General features: G+C 33.5%; 1 protein-coding gene across 1 annotated transcript; it reads left to right on the forward strand.

Annotated features, from left to right (window-relative positions):
* Positions 1–1,855: 1,855 nt before the first annotated feature.
* Positions 1,856–13,728, forward strand: LOC110731839 (actin-related protein 2/3 complex subunit 1B-like). Its single transcript, XM_021911731.1, has 16 exons — positions 1,856–2,370; positions 3,126–3,251; positions 6,096–6,181; positions 6,873–6,949; positions 7,096–7,190; positions 8,148–8,217; positions 9,301–9,370; positions 10,346–10,419; positions 10,494–10,536; positions 11,554–11,635; positions 11,719–11,807; positions 11,908–11,993; positions 12,267–12,330; positions 12,991–13,094; positions 13,208–13,266; positions 13,367–13,728. The coding sequence occupies exons 2-16, from the start codon at positions 3,182–3,184 to the stop codon at positions 13,426–13,428; spliced, it is 1,131 nt and encodes a 376-aa protein (XP_021767423.1). The 5' UTR covers positions 1,856–2,370; positions 3,126–3,181; the 3' UTR covers positions 13,429–13,728.
* The last annotated feature ends 3,382 nt before the right edge of the window (positions 13,729–17,110 follow it).

The raw sequence follows: 17,110 nt of genomic DNA on the forward strand, positions 1-17,110 counted from the left end.
TTTTTAATAATCCGAACTTTAATAGCAATTTGCTTCCGATGGTCCCAACCGGTAATTTAACTTATTATAACAGGTCAAATAACACATGTCGGCATGTAATTGGTTTAAAAATTAAAAAAATTCCAAAAATAATTAAATTAAAAAAAAAACCACCACCTCATCCTCCACCAGCCCAACCACCCTATCCGATGCTCTCCGCCCCTGCCCACCTACCGCGTTCAGACCCCTTCCCTTTAGCCGATGTCGGCGTCAAGGCCCGCCCCTACCCTTGTGCCGCCCTCTAAACCACCATTACCACAATCCCGAAACCCCTCTCCCTCTCCCTCCCCCGCAAACCCCCATCGTAAAAGCCCTCAACTGATCGTAAAATCAGCTACAATCATCCGAAAGAAGAGCAAGAAATATCTAGGATTTATACTTGAATTGCAAAAGAAGCCGCCATTGATGGATGAAGCTCGAGGTATGAAAGAATCCCCATTGATGGATGAAGCTCGAGGTATGAAAATCGAGCTATTTGTTAATATCGACATCTCGCCATTGTTGGTTATGGTGGTTTAGGGGGCGACGCAAGGGTACCGCGAGGGCAGCGCGGCATCACCGATGCGAGGGAAGGGGGTCTGGGCGATGAGGGCTGGGCAGGGAAGGTGGCTGACTGGGGTAGAGGCTGGCAGGGAAGGTGGATGGTAGTGGTGGGTTTATTTCTTTAATTTTTTTTTGAAACCATTATTAACTTGATTAATTTTATTAATTAATAGGAAAATTTGCAAATTGCGGCCATTTAAAGTTCGTATTTTGCAAATTGCAGCCATTTAAATGTTTTCTTGCAAATTGCAGCCCAAAAGTTCGTATAAATTGTAAATTGCAGCCCGATTCAACTTTTTCATCGGTTTACATATTGAAAAATCTTCGGTTAAGGTTTTAGGGGTCATTTTAGTCTTTAGGGGCCCGAATTGAGCTCGGAATTAGCAAAAAAATAACGTAAGTATCTCGTTTTGCGTAACAAAAATGTATCGATTTGTGGGAAACTGTAAATATGAGACACTTACGTTATTTTTTTTGTTAATTCCGAGCTCAATTTGGGCCCCTAAGACCTAAAATGACCCCTAAAACCTTAACCGAAGATTTTTCAACATGTAAACCGATGAAAAAATTGAATCAGGCTGCAATTTATAATTTATACGAACTTTTGGGCTGCAATTTGCAAAAAAAATTTAAATGGCTGCAATTTGCAAAATACGAACTTTAAATGGCTGCAATTTGCAAATTTTCCTAATTAATAACTAATAGTTAAGTGTAAATTAGTACTTTTTTTTACTGTAAATTATTATTTTTTTTTAAAAAAATTACCTTTTCAACCAGTTACTGGTCACTTAGGACCATTGAGAATAAATTCACACTAAAGTTCGGATTATTAAAAAATAATCCAAAGTTGGGATTATTTTAGGCGAATGAGGAAAAATTGGGATTATTCTAGTCAATTTTTCCTTATTTTTATTCTTACTATTTTTTGTTGTTGAATATAAATACTTGTTTTGCTTCTAATCCCTTGATGTCTCTTTATCTTAGTTTTTCATAACAAGGAAAATTGTTGGTTGTGCGATTAAATGGCTTTACTTGATCTGTTCGAATAGTGATAGTATTAGAATTTTGAGAAACTTTTTCTATTCAAACTTTTGGAGGCATTACTTTGTCTTCTTTATTTGGTGTTTCTGTCTAAGTGGGTACTATCACTATTGATGCAATGAGATTCATAACTTACCTTGTTTTATCTTCCTACACCACAGATTATTTTTGTCGGAAATTGGCATAAATAAATGTAAATATCAACTAACTTGCTATATTAGAGCATCTATTGCTCAATACTATGGATTTTAACTTCAAAAGTCATTCTAATAAACATGATTCTGGTGTACGATGTTATTATGTGTCTAGGAAATTCCTCTCTCTTCAAAAAGGAAAAAAAAAAATTGTACCATGGCATATAAACAAGGAAAAAAAAGTAATTGGGGAGAACTATCGTAATCAACGTTGTAGAAACATGTGCTGAATTTTTTTCTTGTCACGAAGAGAAGCTTTCTCGCAGTCGAAATTTGTGCAACCTCCTCAGCCTCCTTAGCAAACCCCCTCCTTGGTGAAGCCTTCAAAAACATGTCCCACCCCTATTTATTACTTGTTTCCTCTTTTGGCATGTCAACATAGTCCTTCTCTGAGAGTCCCATGACTCTATAAGCAAAGCAAAAGTAAGGAAGACGCTCATACTATATTTCACCTTCACTTTGTTACCACTCTTTTCTTTCATCCATTGATAACGTCGAAGGGGTTTATGAACATCAATCATCATTTGAACTCGACGATAACGGTTAAGCCCTAGTAAGTCCTCCTCCAATTCCATCAGTTCTCCAAGATTGACAGTTAGGGTTTTTAAATCATCATTTGATCTGCAATTAAAAGGCAAATTGCAGACCCTATTCCAGAATTGAAAAGCATATAAATTTGGTGCGATAACCCTACTTACAATGTTATTCGAAGGTGCCCATACCTTTATCATTGTTCGCTTGAAAGCCTCCACGTTATATGGTCCGCTCGACAATAGCTTCCCCACCAACAATAACGTTTCACATTAGTACCTCCTAAGTCCACTAGATTGTTCTCATCATCTTTTAGGCAAATAGATGAGCACTTAATTGCTAGGTCGTCGACCATGGTCGAAGATTAGTCGTCAATTCACGAAGCTATCGCTTTTCTTTCAAAGGAGATAACCCTTTCTTTTGAGGGAGTTTTTTCTACATATATTTGACTAATTAAGTAATTCTTATTAACTCCTTCCAAATATATATATATATATATATATATATATATATATCCAAATTTTTCTTAATGTACAAATTACAAAAATGATTTTATATAAACCGTCTATTGAACAAATTCTAACTAGTAAATGTACTTAGCGATAAAAAATTATGTCTTATACAATGGTCTGAATTGAATTTTTATTCTAATCTAATTTGATTTTTGTTTTGATTCTAAAGTAAATAAAAATAAGGCGAATTAACGGAACGAGGAAACTCGATAAGACATCTCTTTTGGCTTTCATCGGTACCTAACATCGGGTGATCATCTCCCAGTTTCCAGATCTGAAGGATTCCCGGCGAGATCTGATTTCCTAATAAGAGTAGAAGAAATGACGGCTGTTTCTGTTCATAAGTTTGCTCAGTGTATCACTTGTCATGCCTGGAGTCCTGACCATTCAAGTAGTTTCTCTCTTCATACATTTCTTTTGGATTTTGTTACGTTTTCATTTCAATGTTATTGGTTTTGGGTGAATTTGATCTTAATTTTGCCTGCATTGGTTGTGGATCAAACTATTCTTAATTGGGTTTTTATGATTTTTCATATTCACAAGTGTTAGCAAATTGGGCGTTAAATTTGATTTCATTTCATTTATTTTGATGTGCCCATTTTGTTTATTGGTAATGTAATTGAGTAATTAAACAAAAGATCATATTTTTTTGGTGGGGATAAATGAAAATTCTGCAATGTATTTTTAAATTAAAGAGGAGATCAGTGAATTAAAAGGTTTGATAAATAAATTATCATTTCATGAAATATAATTTAAATTTTGAAGGTATCAGCTTTATAAGCAATTTGGCACCCAGAATCCCAGATGAAATTTGTCCTGAAACCCTTTTAATAAGAGTGAAACAAATGTAATTCTTGGAGAATTTCTGGCATTTGTTCATGGGTTTGATCAAATGCTGATTTGGTTTGTGTTGAAATCTTAGTCCTGTGAGCTATAGCAAGTGTATTATCATCTTTTGGAGGGTAGATTCTGGCTTTTGTGTAAAGTGTTGTTTTAACTTGAAGCCTTATTTACTGTTAAACTATACCTGTTCAATTGCTGACTATGCTTGCTTCGGGGATCAGATTTAGGTGTAGGTGGTGTTTTTCTCTATTGTCTAGCCTATTGACTGGGCTGAGTAGAATTACTCAACACGAGTAGGAGCTAGTGACCTACACAAGGAACTGATTTGCAGACTGTTTAAGAGAGAGCTAAAACATTGGCTGTCACAGAAGAGGGAATTGTTACATTTGTTCTACTTTTTGGGTTTATGACCTTTATGTCCTCTCTTGGGAATGACCCATTGACCCTTTATACTAGAACAGCTAAACTCTTGGTGACAATTGTATTAAGCTTTATGAAAATTTAGGACTATGATTCTAGTAACTTGCTTCAATACTGTAACACTTGTGTTTTCTGTGAGTGCTTCATCAACTGTCCAGTCAACTATTCCATCTATGACACCAACATGAAACACCCCTGAATTCTGTGTCATTTGAGCTTACAAAAAAAGAAGGTTTTTGGTAAGGTGTGTTGTTCTTGCTTCTTCTTTATGTCCCAACTGGTAGTCGAGAGTAGTGGTGATTCCACTGAGAAGGGCTAGCTTATTTTACTTTTAAAGCAGCTTGTCAATTTCCACTACCATAGTGATAATGGTTCTCTGCGATTTTCCTTAAATGTATTCCTGGCTAGGCAATTGATCATTTGTTTTTTTTTTTTTTTTTTTTTTTTTTTTTTTTTTTTTTTTTTTTTGTTATTATGTGGATAAAATATCTTAGTGCTTGTTTGGTTGACGTATGAATACATGATTAGTTGAGTACCCTAGGGAAAAAATATATGTTGACGTATGAATACATGATTAGTCGAGTACCCTAGGAAAAAAATATAGGAAAAAATATAAGCAATTACGTAGGAAGTGGAACTTTTGAGGAGTGTTACTTCATGTGTCAACTAAATCGAGGAAGTTGCTGGCTGATCTCCCTCTAGGTAAGTGGAACTACATTGTGAAATAGAACTTTATATGAAGGTTAAACTTCCTATATGTAATTAAACAGCAACTTAATGTAAAGCCTACATTTGAGCAGCTGTTTTTCCAAATGTCCTTTGTTAGTCTAGGTGAGCCACACTAATTGCAAGGGTTAGGGTTTAGGTTGGAATTTTCATACAACCTTGTAATTTTATGACTTTTGATAACCATTAGTCAATCAAGTGCTATTATTTGCTTTATAGTTTACCATCTGTATTATATCCAATTCATTGTTTGTTTGCCAGCTTTTAAATAAAGACTAGTGTGTAGCCCGGGCGATGCGCCGGGTTGCTAGTTTGTACTTGTTTTGTTTGCTAATCAAGTTCGATTGTTTCGATAGTAAGTGTTGTTGGTTTCAAGTTTAAGTCTTGCTATAAACATTTTTTAGCTGTCAAACTCAATCATTACATACTAGAAACAAATAATATAATTAGACACAAATTAACTTGCCTAAGTTAAGTAAAATTTTGTTGGATAAATAAACATAATCAGTAAATGGCTAAGATGGTAAGACTTGTAACTAATGACTCAATTCTTGTTATAAGCATTTTTTAGATGCAACCTAATACATGTTGTGAAGGTGACATGTAATGTTTATAGTGACTTGTGGCACATATTGCTGACATGTCGAGCTTAAAAAAGGTGAAACGTGGAACATATTCTGCTTTAGGAACGCTTTTTAAAAGTATAGAAGTATAGATATAGATGTTTGCTGTGATGCACGAGAGCAATTGTGTAGTAGGTCCATATAAACACTGTCATTTAGCTCATAGTCATTGCTGGGAGGGGAGGGGGGCTCTAGACAAAAGTTGCAATAGTTGCATGCCTAAATGGCTTCTCCTGAGATATTTGTATTGTTAAGAACTTTGTTAGGGAAAGCTGAAACACTGAAGATTTATACTCACTCAATTCACAGAAAGCTGATAAATGCACTTTATAATCCCTTGGATCCAAGAAATATCTACTTTTTAAATGGTTTATCGCAGAATCTTTTACTCTTATAGTGCAAGTGACCTTCACATTTCCATGTCCCCAGACTGAGAACTTGGCACCTTTTATAGGGATATAGAGGATACTGCTGAATAGGCTTGTGCTGTATTAATAGTTCCATTGGTCCACAATCGTGTTATATACAAGCTCTATTATGTTGCTGCCTCTTATAATTCCATTGTTTTTTTTTTATACAACCAAGTAAGAGCCAAACTTGTTTTTTTTTTTTTTTCCTCCTAGTGATTGCTGTATGCCCAAATACTGAAGAAGTCCACATATATCAATCATCGGCCGACAAATGGGAAAAAATACATGTCCTTCAAAAGGTATGATGATGTAGGGCTTTTTTTTCCCTATGGAATTGATATTCTCATTTTATGTTTAGTTCTGTACTTCTGTCATGTCCTTCAAAAGGTATGATGATGTAGGGTTCCTTTTTTTCTTTTGTTTTTTTTCCCGGTGGAATTGATATTGATATTCTCATTTTATGTTTAGTTCTGTGACTTCTGTCTTGCAGAATTAATAGGTTAATTTTGGAACAAATTTTCCACTTGTTGATTTAGTATTTGATGAGGGACATGGAGTGCCATATAAAACTGTTGCAAATACATGTTTTGGTGTTGATTTTATTAGGACTTCAAGTTTTCTAAGTTTTGATGGAACTTATTTGTCTATGTTTTTGTTCCTTTTTTTCAAAAAAAAAAAAAAAAAAAAAAAAAAAAAAAAAAAAAAAAAAAAAACAAAATCATTGTGCGCTGATTCTTCTTTAAAATCTTTACTGAACTAATGAAGAATCATCTAGAAGTCTAGAACTATCACTGTATGCAAATTTTCTGTTGGATGTAGTGGATGGCAATTAATTTTAAAAGTAAAGATGTCCTTCGATGGTGAAATTAAATATGAATAAATGAAATGAGTTTTGATGTTCACAATTGGCTCATAATAATTTCTGAATTGGTTACTCGGCAGTGTTTAGCTGACTTAATTTTGAAATTGTCATGTTTTCTTTTGTTGTAGCATGATCAAGTTGTATGCGGTATAGACTGGAGCTCAAACATGAACAAAATCGTGACTGTTTCTCATGATCGAAATTCGTGAGTTATTTTTGGTCTTGAATGTGGTTTTCACATTCTAATGGAGTTTTCTAAGTGCTTTGATGGCCAAACTAGATTTGCCCTTATGGTTGAGATGAATTCTTTTTGTTTGACATTTTTTTACTTTAATTGCTCTTTATTTTCAGGTATGTTTGGCACCATGAAGGAGGTGAATGGGTTCCAACACTAGTTATTCTAAGACTAAACCGTGCTGCCCTATGTGTGCAATGGAGTCCGAAAGGTATCTTAATTTATCACCTTTTTCCTTTGGTAGTTTAGGGTTTAACCATATTTGAATTGGGCTCAATATTAAGGAATCTAAATAAAACTACTAATAAAAAATTGGCATCTTAATCATACCAATGTAGTCTCTTTTTGAATCTTTAGTTAAGGCTTAAGGGTATTATCAAGGATTCAAGGGTATGGGAAAGTTCTGAAGTTTAGATTACCAAATTTAAAAAATGGCCTTTTTTTTTGTAGGGGGTTGGGAGGGGGGTTAACTCAAGAAAGTAATGTAACTATAATTCGTGTATGCATGTTATTAATTCTTGTTTCACTATCCGTGATCATTAACCAAGATAGTATTCTTTGTGGATGATCACATGTCATTAATTTTTGGTTTATGCATTTTATCCTTTTGAAAATATGGCCATGATTTTGTTTTTACAGTTGTTGCAATTAGTGGTTATTGTATTTCATCCATATGACATTATACATGTTTCCTTGAGTGTGCATGCCTTAAGTCTATGCAAACAAATCTATAGTTTTCATTAAGCAAGTAGTATTTTTGGCTTTCAATCCCTTCTTAGATCCTATCTATGTCCTCTGGCATAACCTAAGTATCTTTCATGTCTCAAACATATCAACTTTTCCAATCATTACTTTTAACTATAATTTTTAACCTAGGCAAGTAAAAATAAGGTGAAGAGGAACACACTTTAGCTAGGCTTTGTGTTTGATTTTATCAAATTTCTATATTACTTTGGACAGATATGAAATATGTCCTCAATGAATAGACAAGTTTTTTATTTATTTATTCGACTACCTTTGATCATATATTTTTGCATGTGGACTTTAATGGCCTTTTCCATGTATCTCCGTTTATGGTATCTTTATCTCATGGATTATCCCTATAGGAGACGCACATTCTTAAAGAGGACATCCCAAACTTGTATAAATTTACATACTCTTGTTTCAGAAAACAAGTTTGCTGTTGGTAGTGGAGCTAAGACAGTTTGCATATGCTACTACGAGCAAGAAAACAACTGGTAAGTAAACGGCATGTAGCGATCCACTAGGACCTATTTTTGCTTTCTTATTCATTTGTGGCTATGATGAGCCCAGTTTTCCTGTGGGGTTTTCTTATCTCTGAATTTCTCGCACCGATGTGTTTTATATAAATACTTGCTGACAGTTTTTGTTTGCCTTAGTTGGAGTTGAAAATATTAAGGTCTAAACAATTTTTATAGGCTGTTGATGGCTTTAATTATCAGTGGATATGGATTTTTGTAGTGTTCCATGTGTGGCAAGGAATGGAAATGAACTTGTCACAAAAAAAAAAAAAAAAAAGGGGGGGGGGGGGGGGAAGGAAATGAAACAATTTAGAAATTTGAGATGGTAAATTACAAATAAGTTAGTGATCTCACCTGTGATTATAACAGCTTAGAAATGTTAGGTAACTGTAATCAATAAGTCTTAATTTTGCTATATACAAATTTTCCTATGTAAATTCCAATAAATTATCATATTCTGCTTAGCTATGTATGGTGATTGGTGAATCTCAAATCTTAATGCTCAATTAGCAGTTGAGATTTGGGAAGATGGATTTATATGGTATACCTCTCTGTGACATCACCTGGAAGCAGGATAGTAGAAGTTAGATAGAGAAAGAACCAGCATGCATATCTTGAATTTTGAACTCTTTTACATTTGAAATTACTTGGTTGTCAAATAAGACGGTTTGATATGCTCCTTTTTTTGAATTCTACTGCTTCAAATGTTTACATTCTGAAATGGTGCAGAAATTGAGTGACAGTAAATTAAGCATTTGTGGAAAAAAAATTCTACACTATTGCCCTTGGGGTGCGGAAGGGTAGTAGGACTTGATCATGTATCTTAGTAGATTTTTTGCATGCCAAACATAAAAAATTGGTTAATTTTCCAATTTTTACTTTTGAAAGGTGGTTACCAATTCTATTATGTTATTTCTATTTGGATTGTTTGTGTTGACAAGGCAAAGAAAAGCATGTATATTTGTTCTATTTGTTACATTCAAGTAGCTTGATCTTTTGTATGTTTGGCTGCCATGGCTGGATCCATCAATGATAAGTGCTGTCTTATATACTGCTCAGGTGGGTCAGTAAACTTATAAGGAAAAAGCACAACTCTTCTGTGACAAGTGTTGCCTGGCATCCCAATAATGTGAGGTTTTTTTTTTTTTTCGATCCTCTTTATGCTTTATTATATGTTAGTGGCTGCTATCACCTTTCTTATTGCAAATTGCTGAAATTCTACTGCTGTAATTTCTGGGTTTCCCTGTTATGTTCTCGTTAGTTACCTACTTTACCTCTGCATGACATGTGTAATCAAGTGCTATGGTTATCTTATTTCTATATTTTGTGTTGCACTTATTGGCAAGAGTAATAAAAAACAGAGCTGGCTACAAATCTTCAGTAATTTTCCAATTTAATATCCTGTGGACTGAGGCTACAGCCAGATTTATCTTTATAACCACTACTCTCTATATTCAGCATCTTGTCTGCAACATATTCTTGTTCTGTTCAGTTTGTGTGCTAGTTAGCCTAGATCTTTATAAATATTTCATAATTAGAAGAGCTGCAAATTTTCAAAGCTAATATAGGTTCTACATTGAGTACTGCCTTCTCTGTGACTTGATGATGGAGATATGTAGTAACAAGGAAGATATCGGTGTTCTTGTACCAAAATGGGAGAGGATATTTAAAGGAAGAAGAGAGCTAATGGAATTAGGGGACTCTACAGGAAGAAGAAAATGGGACAGTTTAGAGGAAGAAAATAGAGAATAGAAGATCCTTAAAAAGGGGGAAATTTCTATGGTATTACCTTAGAAATAAGGCTTTTATTTTATTTTTTTTAAAAGTTTGAAATAGAGAATGATGACAAAGGTCATTGTAGCATTAGAGTAATTAGACTCATTTTACTACTCTGAAGTAAAAATACTATCACAATAAGTTTATTGAGATCCCCCGGAGACACCCATCCCCTAAGCTGTGAAATAAAAGAAATCTTCTGAGCTTTTTAAAACTGGTTACCTTTGTGTATATGTATATGTATATGTATCATCATTTTCCAACTATTGGAATTGAAGTAGTTTGTTACATCTGACAAGTCATTTCCTATTTGCTAATTTTATAATAGATTCTTTTGGCAACAACGTCAACAGATGGAAAATGCAGAATATTTTCCACTTTTATCAAGGGTGTTGATACAAGGTATTACCATGCTTATTGACTTAATAAAAATATCTACCTGTACCTTTCTTCATTTCTTGTTGTATTGTTTTCAGGAATTCTGAAGCTGGCTCTTCATCTGATACAAAATTTGGAGAGGTCCTTGATCTATTCTTCTATTTTTTTTTTTTTTATTAATTTTTTCCCCTAATTGTGTTCTCTGTCATTATTTAATTCTGTTGCTTTTGCAATTAAAATATATTTCTTGACCATGGATTCTGACACTGTTCAATACTGGAGTAGAATACTGAAATATGGACTAATTTGAGATGATATAGTGATGTGAAGAGTAGTCTCTGAGTTAAACTGACATAAGCAGACAGATTTAGTGATGCTGAACTTAAGGGAAAGATGTTTTTAAAATAACATTAAATTGGAATTACAGAAGATTGAAGATAAATGTCAAGTATTCAATGACTTGACGCTCTCTCAAAGCTAACTAATAAAGCTAAAATAACAACTCAATATTTTCCATGGATTTTTCTTTCCTACTCTCATTGAGTAAATCTGATTCCTCCCCCTCTAACTAACCTGCTATCTTTCTTCTCAAGATACTACGAATAAAATTATGTAGGCATACCTATAATTTTCTTCCCATAGACTGGTTATTACAGAATTTTCTTTATTGTTATACACCTTAATCGTGAGGCAAAGGCCTCAACACCCTGAACTGTTGCTCGGGTGCACCCAGCACCCCAAACTTCGACTAGTAGTTGGCTCACCATCAACTATGAACTGGGGTGCAACGCGTGCCATTAATGGGTTTCCAAATTAATGACACACCAGCAACTTTCCAAATAGCAGTATAGAGACATTATTTCCCAATTTCCACGTTATTTGTGAAATATGACCAGTCTCATAGCATGGTTCAAAATGCGGTTTCGGTCGCGTTGATTTGGTAATGGAATTGATGTGTTTATCGTGGATCTTATCGTGATTGTCGCGTAAGAATTTAAAATTATATTTATGTTTTAAACTATGTATTTTACAATGATTTTTCTCATAAATTTTAAAAATCTTATATTCTTATACAAATAGCTGTATTTCCCGTTTTAGTACTCTGTATTTCTGCTAGTGCTGACAACAGGTATTTCCATATCACTCCTCTTTTTGCAGCAAATTCTACAGCTTGATCTTTCATATTCATGGGCATTTGGTGTAAAGTGGTCTCCTAGTGGCAACACTCTAGCTTATGTTGGTAAGAATTTTTTTAGTAATCACATGTTATTCTAGAAACTCATTTTTCTTAACAAGGTCTTTCATTTTTATGTGGATCTTCAGGTCATAACTCAATGATATACTTTGTTGATGATGTTGGTCCGTCACCTTTGGCACAAAGTGTCGCATTCCGCGATTTGCCTCTCCGTGATGTGGGTCAGCATCCTCTCTCATCAACTTCACTAGAAAACTGCTGCTTCATTACTTTTAACTTCAAACTCATATCTGATTTTATGTGCATTTATCTTGCAGGTCTATTTTGTGTCTGAAAAGATGGTCATAGGTGTGGGATTTGACTGCAATCCTATGGTTTTTGCTGCAGATGAAAGTGGGTTGTGGTAATAATAACTTGCTTGTTTTGCTGGTCTGACAAATTGAATCGATGTGTTATGTTTATGCCTTAATCTAGAGTTTACAATTGAGGTCATGTAATGGATTGCTGTTATAATAATCATACTCTACATAATTTTGTTAGAAGTAGATTTTGTTGCTGGCCTTTCAGTTCCTGCTTCACGAGTGGATTGTAAAATTTAATCTGTATTTTAATATACAAGTGCACATCTTTTTCTTTCTCTTTACATAGATGAACATTTTACTTTTCTCTCTTGCAGGAGCTTTATTAGATTTCTTGGTCAAAAGCAGACAACTCCAACGAATGCAAGGGCTGGTTCTCAGGTACATTCTAGTGCCTATAGTTTTTGGCATGCTAAGATATTTCACAATTTTTCTGTGACTGGGTTTGTCTTTGATACCCACATTGTCTACTTAGAGCACTTAGAAGGGTAGGAGTTGGGTCTATATTTAAGATTTTTTTCCGTTTTAGGTCTTTACTTATAAGAAGCTTTCATTTCTGTTATGGTATTACTGCATAGCAAGTTAATGTGCACAGCTTGTACTTTAGACAATCAAATCCAGTTATTTGCTAGAAAGATTGCTTTATAGGGTGGGATTTTAAGTTTGGATGGCTTGTTTGGTTACTGACAATTAATATTGGTAAAGAAAATGGATGTGTACTGACAATACATGTAAAATCTTTGTGTCTGTGGTAATGCAATTTCATCCCCAAACTTGAATTGTTTTCATAATTGCCCATTACCACCCAATACAAATGGTAATGGATAGTAATGAAAATTTGTGAGATATTTTGAGGTGAAATAGCAATACCATGGGAATAGTAATGGATGTTATTTTACAAATTTATATATACAAATTCATTTCCATATCATAATTTATCACGATTTCCAAAGGTTTTATGAGCAGTTATTGTTACAATTTTATACAGCTCAAATTGCTGATGATAGCTTCAAGTTTAATGCAAAAATATTACTGTTTCAGATTTCAGGAGCATTTGGAAAACTATATGGTCATTCAAAGTACAACAATGTCGATAATGGCAATGATTCTTACTCGAGTGGATGTGCTCATGATAACTGCATTACGTATGGCCTTACCTACCAATTAGATTATTCTTTTTTTTTTTTATTTATAGACTAATCTTTTGCTCGAAGTTATACATATAGGCATATAGCTAATATGGTTGACTTGAATTCAGCTGCATTGTGCCATTGAAAAAGGGAAGAGACTCAAAAGTGACGCGCTTCAGTACTTCAGGTACACAAAGCTTGTTATCTTAAGTTGGTTAATTGTTGTTGAAAGTTTCGAGGTAGATAAGGCTGCTAATGCTTTTTTTTTTACTTGCATCTAATTCTAGGACTTGATGGTAAGGTGGTTATTTGGGATTTGGAAGGCCAAGACCTGGCAGACTATTACTGAAACAGACAGAAGATTTTGGGTCTTGTGAGGACGCTAATGAGTTTGGAGCTTATAGAACTATTATCTGTAAATCAGATCTTTTCTCAGGTAAAGAAGCTGATTTCCCAGCTGCTGCATCCAGTGACAGGAACAGAATATCTCTGTAATTGATGCAGATTTCGGGTATATGAGAAGTACGGAGTAGATATAGTTATACTGTTTGAAAGTATATTTGTAGGTCCAAAAGAAAAACATTCTTGTTTTGATGATGCTGTTACTTTTCCTTCATATGAAATACATTCTCGGTGTTGTTGTTACTTATTATCCTTCATATAAAAATATTTTATGTCAAAATTAGTAAAAGGCGTGTTATTGCTGCTGTAGTGCAATAAAATCCCTATAGCTGTAGTTGTTTAGAAGCGTTTTAGGGATATAAACATTGTGACCAAGACAATCTGCTGTTTTCGCTGTTTGGTAAGAGCGGCTTCAGTTAGTGGAAAGCCTTCAAACTAGCAATTTGGAATCGTAGAGTTGAGCAGCATTTGGAGAGGTTGGCTGATTGGAATTGCAATTGACCTTTTTACCCCTTCTCCATACAACCATTGCAAAGAAAGTTGCTCTGTGCTCCACTGCTCCATATTGCATACTTAAATTTGTTGTCAAATAATACTCTGAATTAAATTTTGTTTTAAAAATGACACCTTAATGAAATAATGACATATTTCGATCAAAAATGAAGTTTTTAGGAATTGATTTTCATCTTTCCACCAAGTTTGGTCACAATGGAGCTTGTGAGAGCCACCTAATGTATAGATAAATCAAATCATTTCTAGTTTTCTACTTTAATTCTACCCCCCCCCCCCCTCATTCAATGGAGGGTATGGAGGGAAAATGAAAGTCAAACATTGAGAAATTGATTTTTTTGGTAGGGATTCGTCATTAAGGTGTATCAAACTATCAATTATATGAACAAGAAAAAAAGAGGGGACAATCATGGGGAAAAAAACACCCATGAGTCAATTAGGTGTGCCTAGGAGTGTTAACGAGCCAAGCCTACTCGTGAAATATTCGATGCTCGGATCGGTCAAAGCTCGGCTCGAGAGGGCTCGACTCGAGTCTGAGTTCGGCTCGATATCTTAACAAGCCAAGCCTAAGCCACCCATGGCTCGGCTCAAAAGCTTATGAACAAGCTCGAATATTTTTTTATACATAAATAATTTTTTATAAGTTTAGCTAAAATACACACCGTGTGCCAAACCAAAAAATATGGATCACAATGGTGGGCTTTTGTAAAGATGCCCATGGAAAATATGAAAATGCACTGTGAATGTCAATTGGTCTTACATGAATCCTTGTGCATCTAGGATACATGCAACACCAGTTCAATAAAGAAGCAGCCCGGTTGCTAAACTCGCCCAAATGCCTCAAAACGAAAACGCAACCCAACTCAAACCTTCACTTCCCAAACGCGACCCACTCCACATCCATATTATGGTTTTCAATTTTATTTTTTCCAAAAAAAAAAACCGTTTTTACTTCTCAATAATTTTTCAAAAATAAAATTCTGCAATTAATTCCTTTGATTTTCTCTCTCCAAACTCCATTCTCTATCCTCTAAACGATTTTACTTCACTAAAAATTGAAAAATCAACAATGGATATACGAGAAGAAATGCAAAATCAAAAGGATTGTCCTGAAAAAGGTAAATTTTCTCTGATTTTTGTCCGAATTTATGTAAATTTTTATGAATATCACTAACTTTCTTCGTTAATTTTCGTCTGCATCTTTCGATACTCTGTTCGAATTTTTTGTTTCATAATCATATTAGGAAACTAATGCTTATATTCATATTTTGAATGATTATGTTCACTTTCTAAAATGCATATATTCATATTTTGTATGCCTATGTTCACTCTCTGAAAATCTAATGTTCACATTTAAGGGAACCTATATGTTCATATCTTGCATGATTATTTTCTTTTTTAGGAATTTATATATTCACATTTTATTTGAATATGTACATATTTTAATACTTATAATGCATATGTTTCATAATCATATTATTTTTTACTTCTTCAATTTTTATGTTCATAATTAAATGTCTTATATTCATAATAATATTTTACATGTTCATAGATAATTTCCAATACTCATGATATAAATATGTGTTGTGCATGAAATGTTCTCATCAAGTATGTTTATGCATATTTTCTCTTTTTAAAGTGCATATGTTCATATTTTTTTACGCATATGTTCACCTTTTAAATGCTTATTTTAATTTACTTTAAGGAAACCAATGCTTACGTTCATATATTGAATTGTTATGTTTACATTCTGAAATGCATATGTTCATATTTTTTATGCCTATGTTCACTTTCTGAAAAGCTAATGTTCACATTCAAAGGAACCTATGCATATGTTCATATTTTGCATGTTTATGTTCATTGATAAAATAAAATGCAGAAAATCAGATGAACTTCATACACAGATGAAATTGATCGAAGCTAACAAAATTCAACTCATATGAATTCAAAAACCAGATAAAACACAATCAATTCCAATGTATTAATGATCTCTTCGGAAAGAACAACCAAATACATATTGTAAGGAACAAATTCAATTGTAAAATTGAATATAAACGAGGAAAAAAAACAGAGGAAGGAGAAATTGAAGAAGGAAGGAGAAAAAACAGAGAAGAATTTGTCCAAAAAAACAACAGAGAAGAAAATATAGTAATGAAAATTTTAATGAAAAACTTTGATGAGAATTAGGAAAGAAAGGAGAAGAGAGAGAATTGGGAAAAAGGAAACCAAAAATTAGGCGGGAAGAAACGTTAGAAGAGGAACTCATAATATGAGTGGGCTGCGTTTCAAGGAGAAAACTTAGGTTATTTTTATATGTATGTATGTTTTTCAATAGTTGAAACTACGAAGTTATTTTTTCATGACTATTGAGGTGATTGAAGCTGTGAATACTGAAAACTTATAAGATAAAAAAAGAGTGAGGGTGGAATTTGGAAGAAGATGGACTTTTGTTAGGTATATACATGAATATTGTGAGATTTCATATCATATTAGTTTAAGTTATGTATTTTAAGTTTAAGAGATAAAAAGACTATTTTTATTATACTTCATATGTTTTTGTAATGTATACTAATTAATTCAACTTTATTTTATCATTGTGGAAATGAAACACTTCATTTTGTACAAGTTACGGAATACATAAAGACTTTAACATTATGTCATACATTTAATTTATTTTTTTAATATTAAAAAGGTAAGGAAAGTGACATATGGCATATGAGTGAGTTGTGAGGACATGTGGCATATGAGTAAGTTGTGAGGACACGTACGTGGCATAAGAATTATTGTGGTTTGTTTTTAAATACTAATACTAACTATAGACTATAGATAATTAGATATCATGCGTTTTGCACTGTTGCACCTATTCTATATGCATGAATATGCATGTAAGAATATGCGCTGTGAATGTCTCATTAATACTTCGTAGTTGGCCCTTCATAGTTAAGTCCTATTCTCTTAAATAAATATGATCCGTACAAAGTTTTAATCCATGGACAATGATAATTAAGTGGAAAATTTGTTAGAAAAAACCTTTTAAAAGCACCATAAGAAAAACCACCACGTTCATTTTTTTTTTTGCAAGAGGAAATCTATTTCCTTAATTACCCTTTAATTAACTA

This window comes from Chenopodium quinoa, unplaced genomic scaffold (genome assembly GCF_001683475.1).
Source record: "Chenopodium quinoa cultivar QQ74 unplaced genomic scaffold, ASM168347v1, whole genome shotgun sequence".
Classification (NCBI taxonomy): Eukaryota; Viridiplantae; Streptophyta; class Magnoliopsida; order Caryophyllales; family Amaranthaceae; genus Chenopodium; species Chenopodium quinoa.

Bases quoted from the DNA above. Each gene is read 5' to 3' on its own strand.
- LOC110731839 (XM_021911731.1), top strand. From the start codon at position 3,182: ATGACGGCTGTTTCTGTTCATAAGTTTGCTCAGTGTATCACTTGTCAT. The intron at 3,252-6,095 runs GTAGTTTCTCTC...TTTTCCTCCTAG, and splicing joins CTGGAGTCCTGACCATTCAA to TGATTGCTGTATGCCCAAAT. The intron at 6,182-6,872 runs GTATGATGATGT...CTTTTGTTGTAG, and splicing joins AAATACATGTCCTTCAAAAG to CATGATCAAGTTGTATGCGG.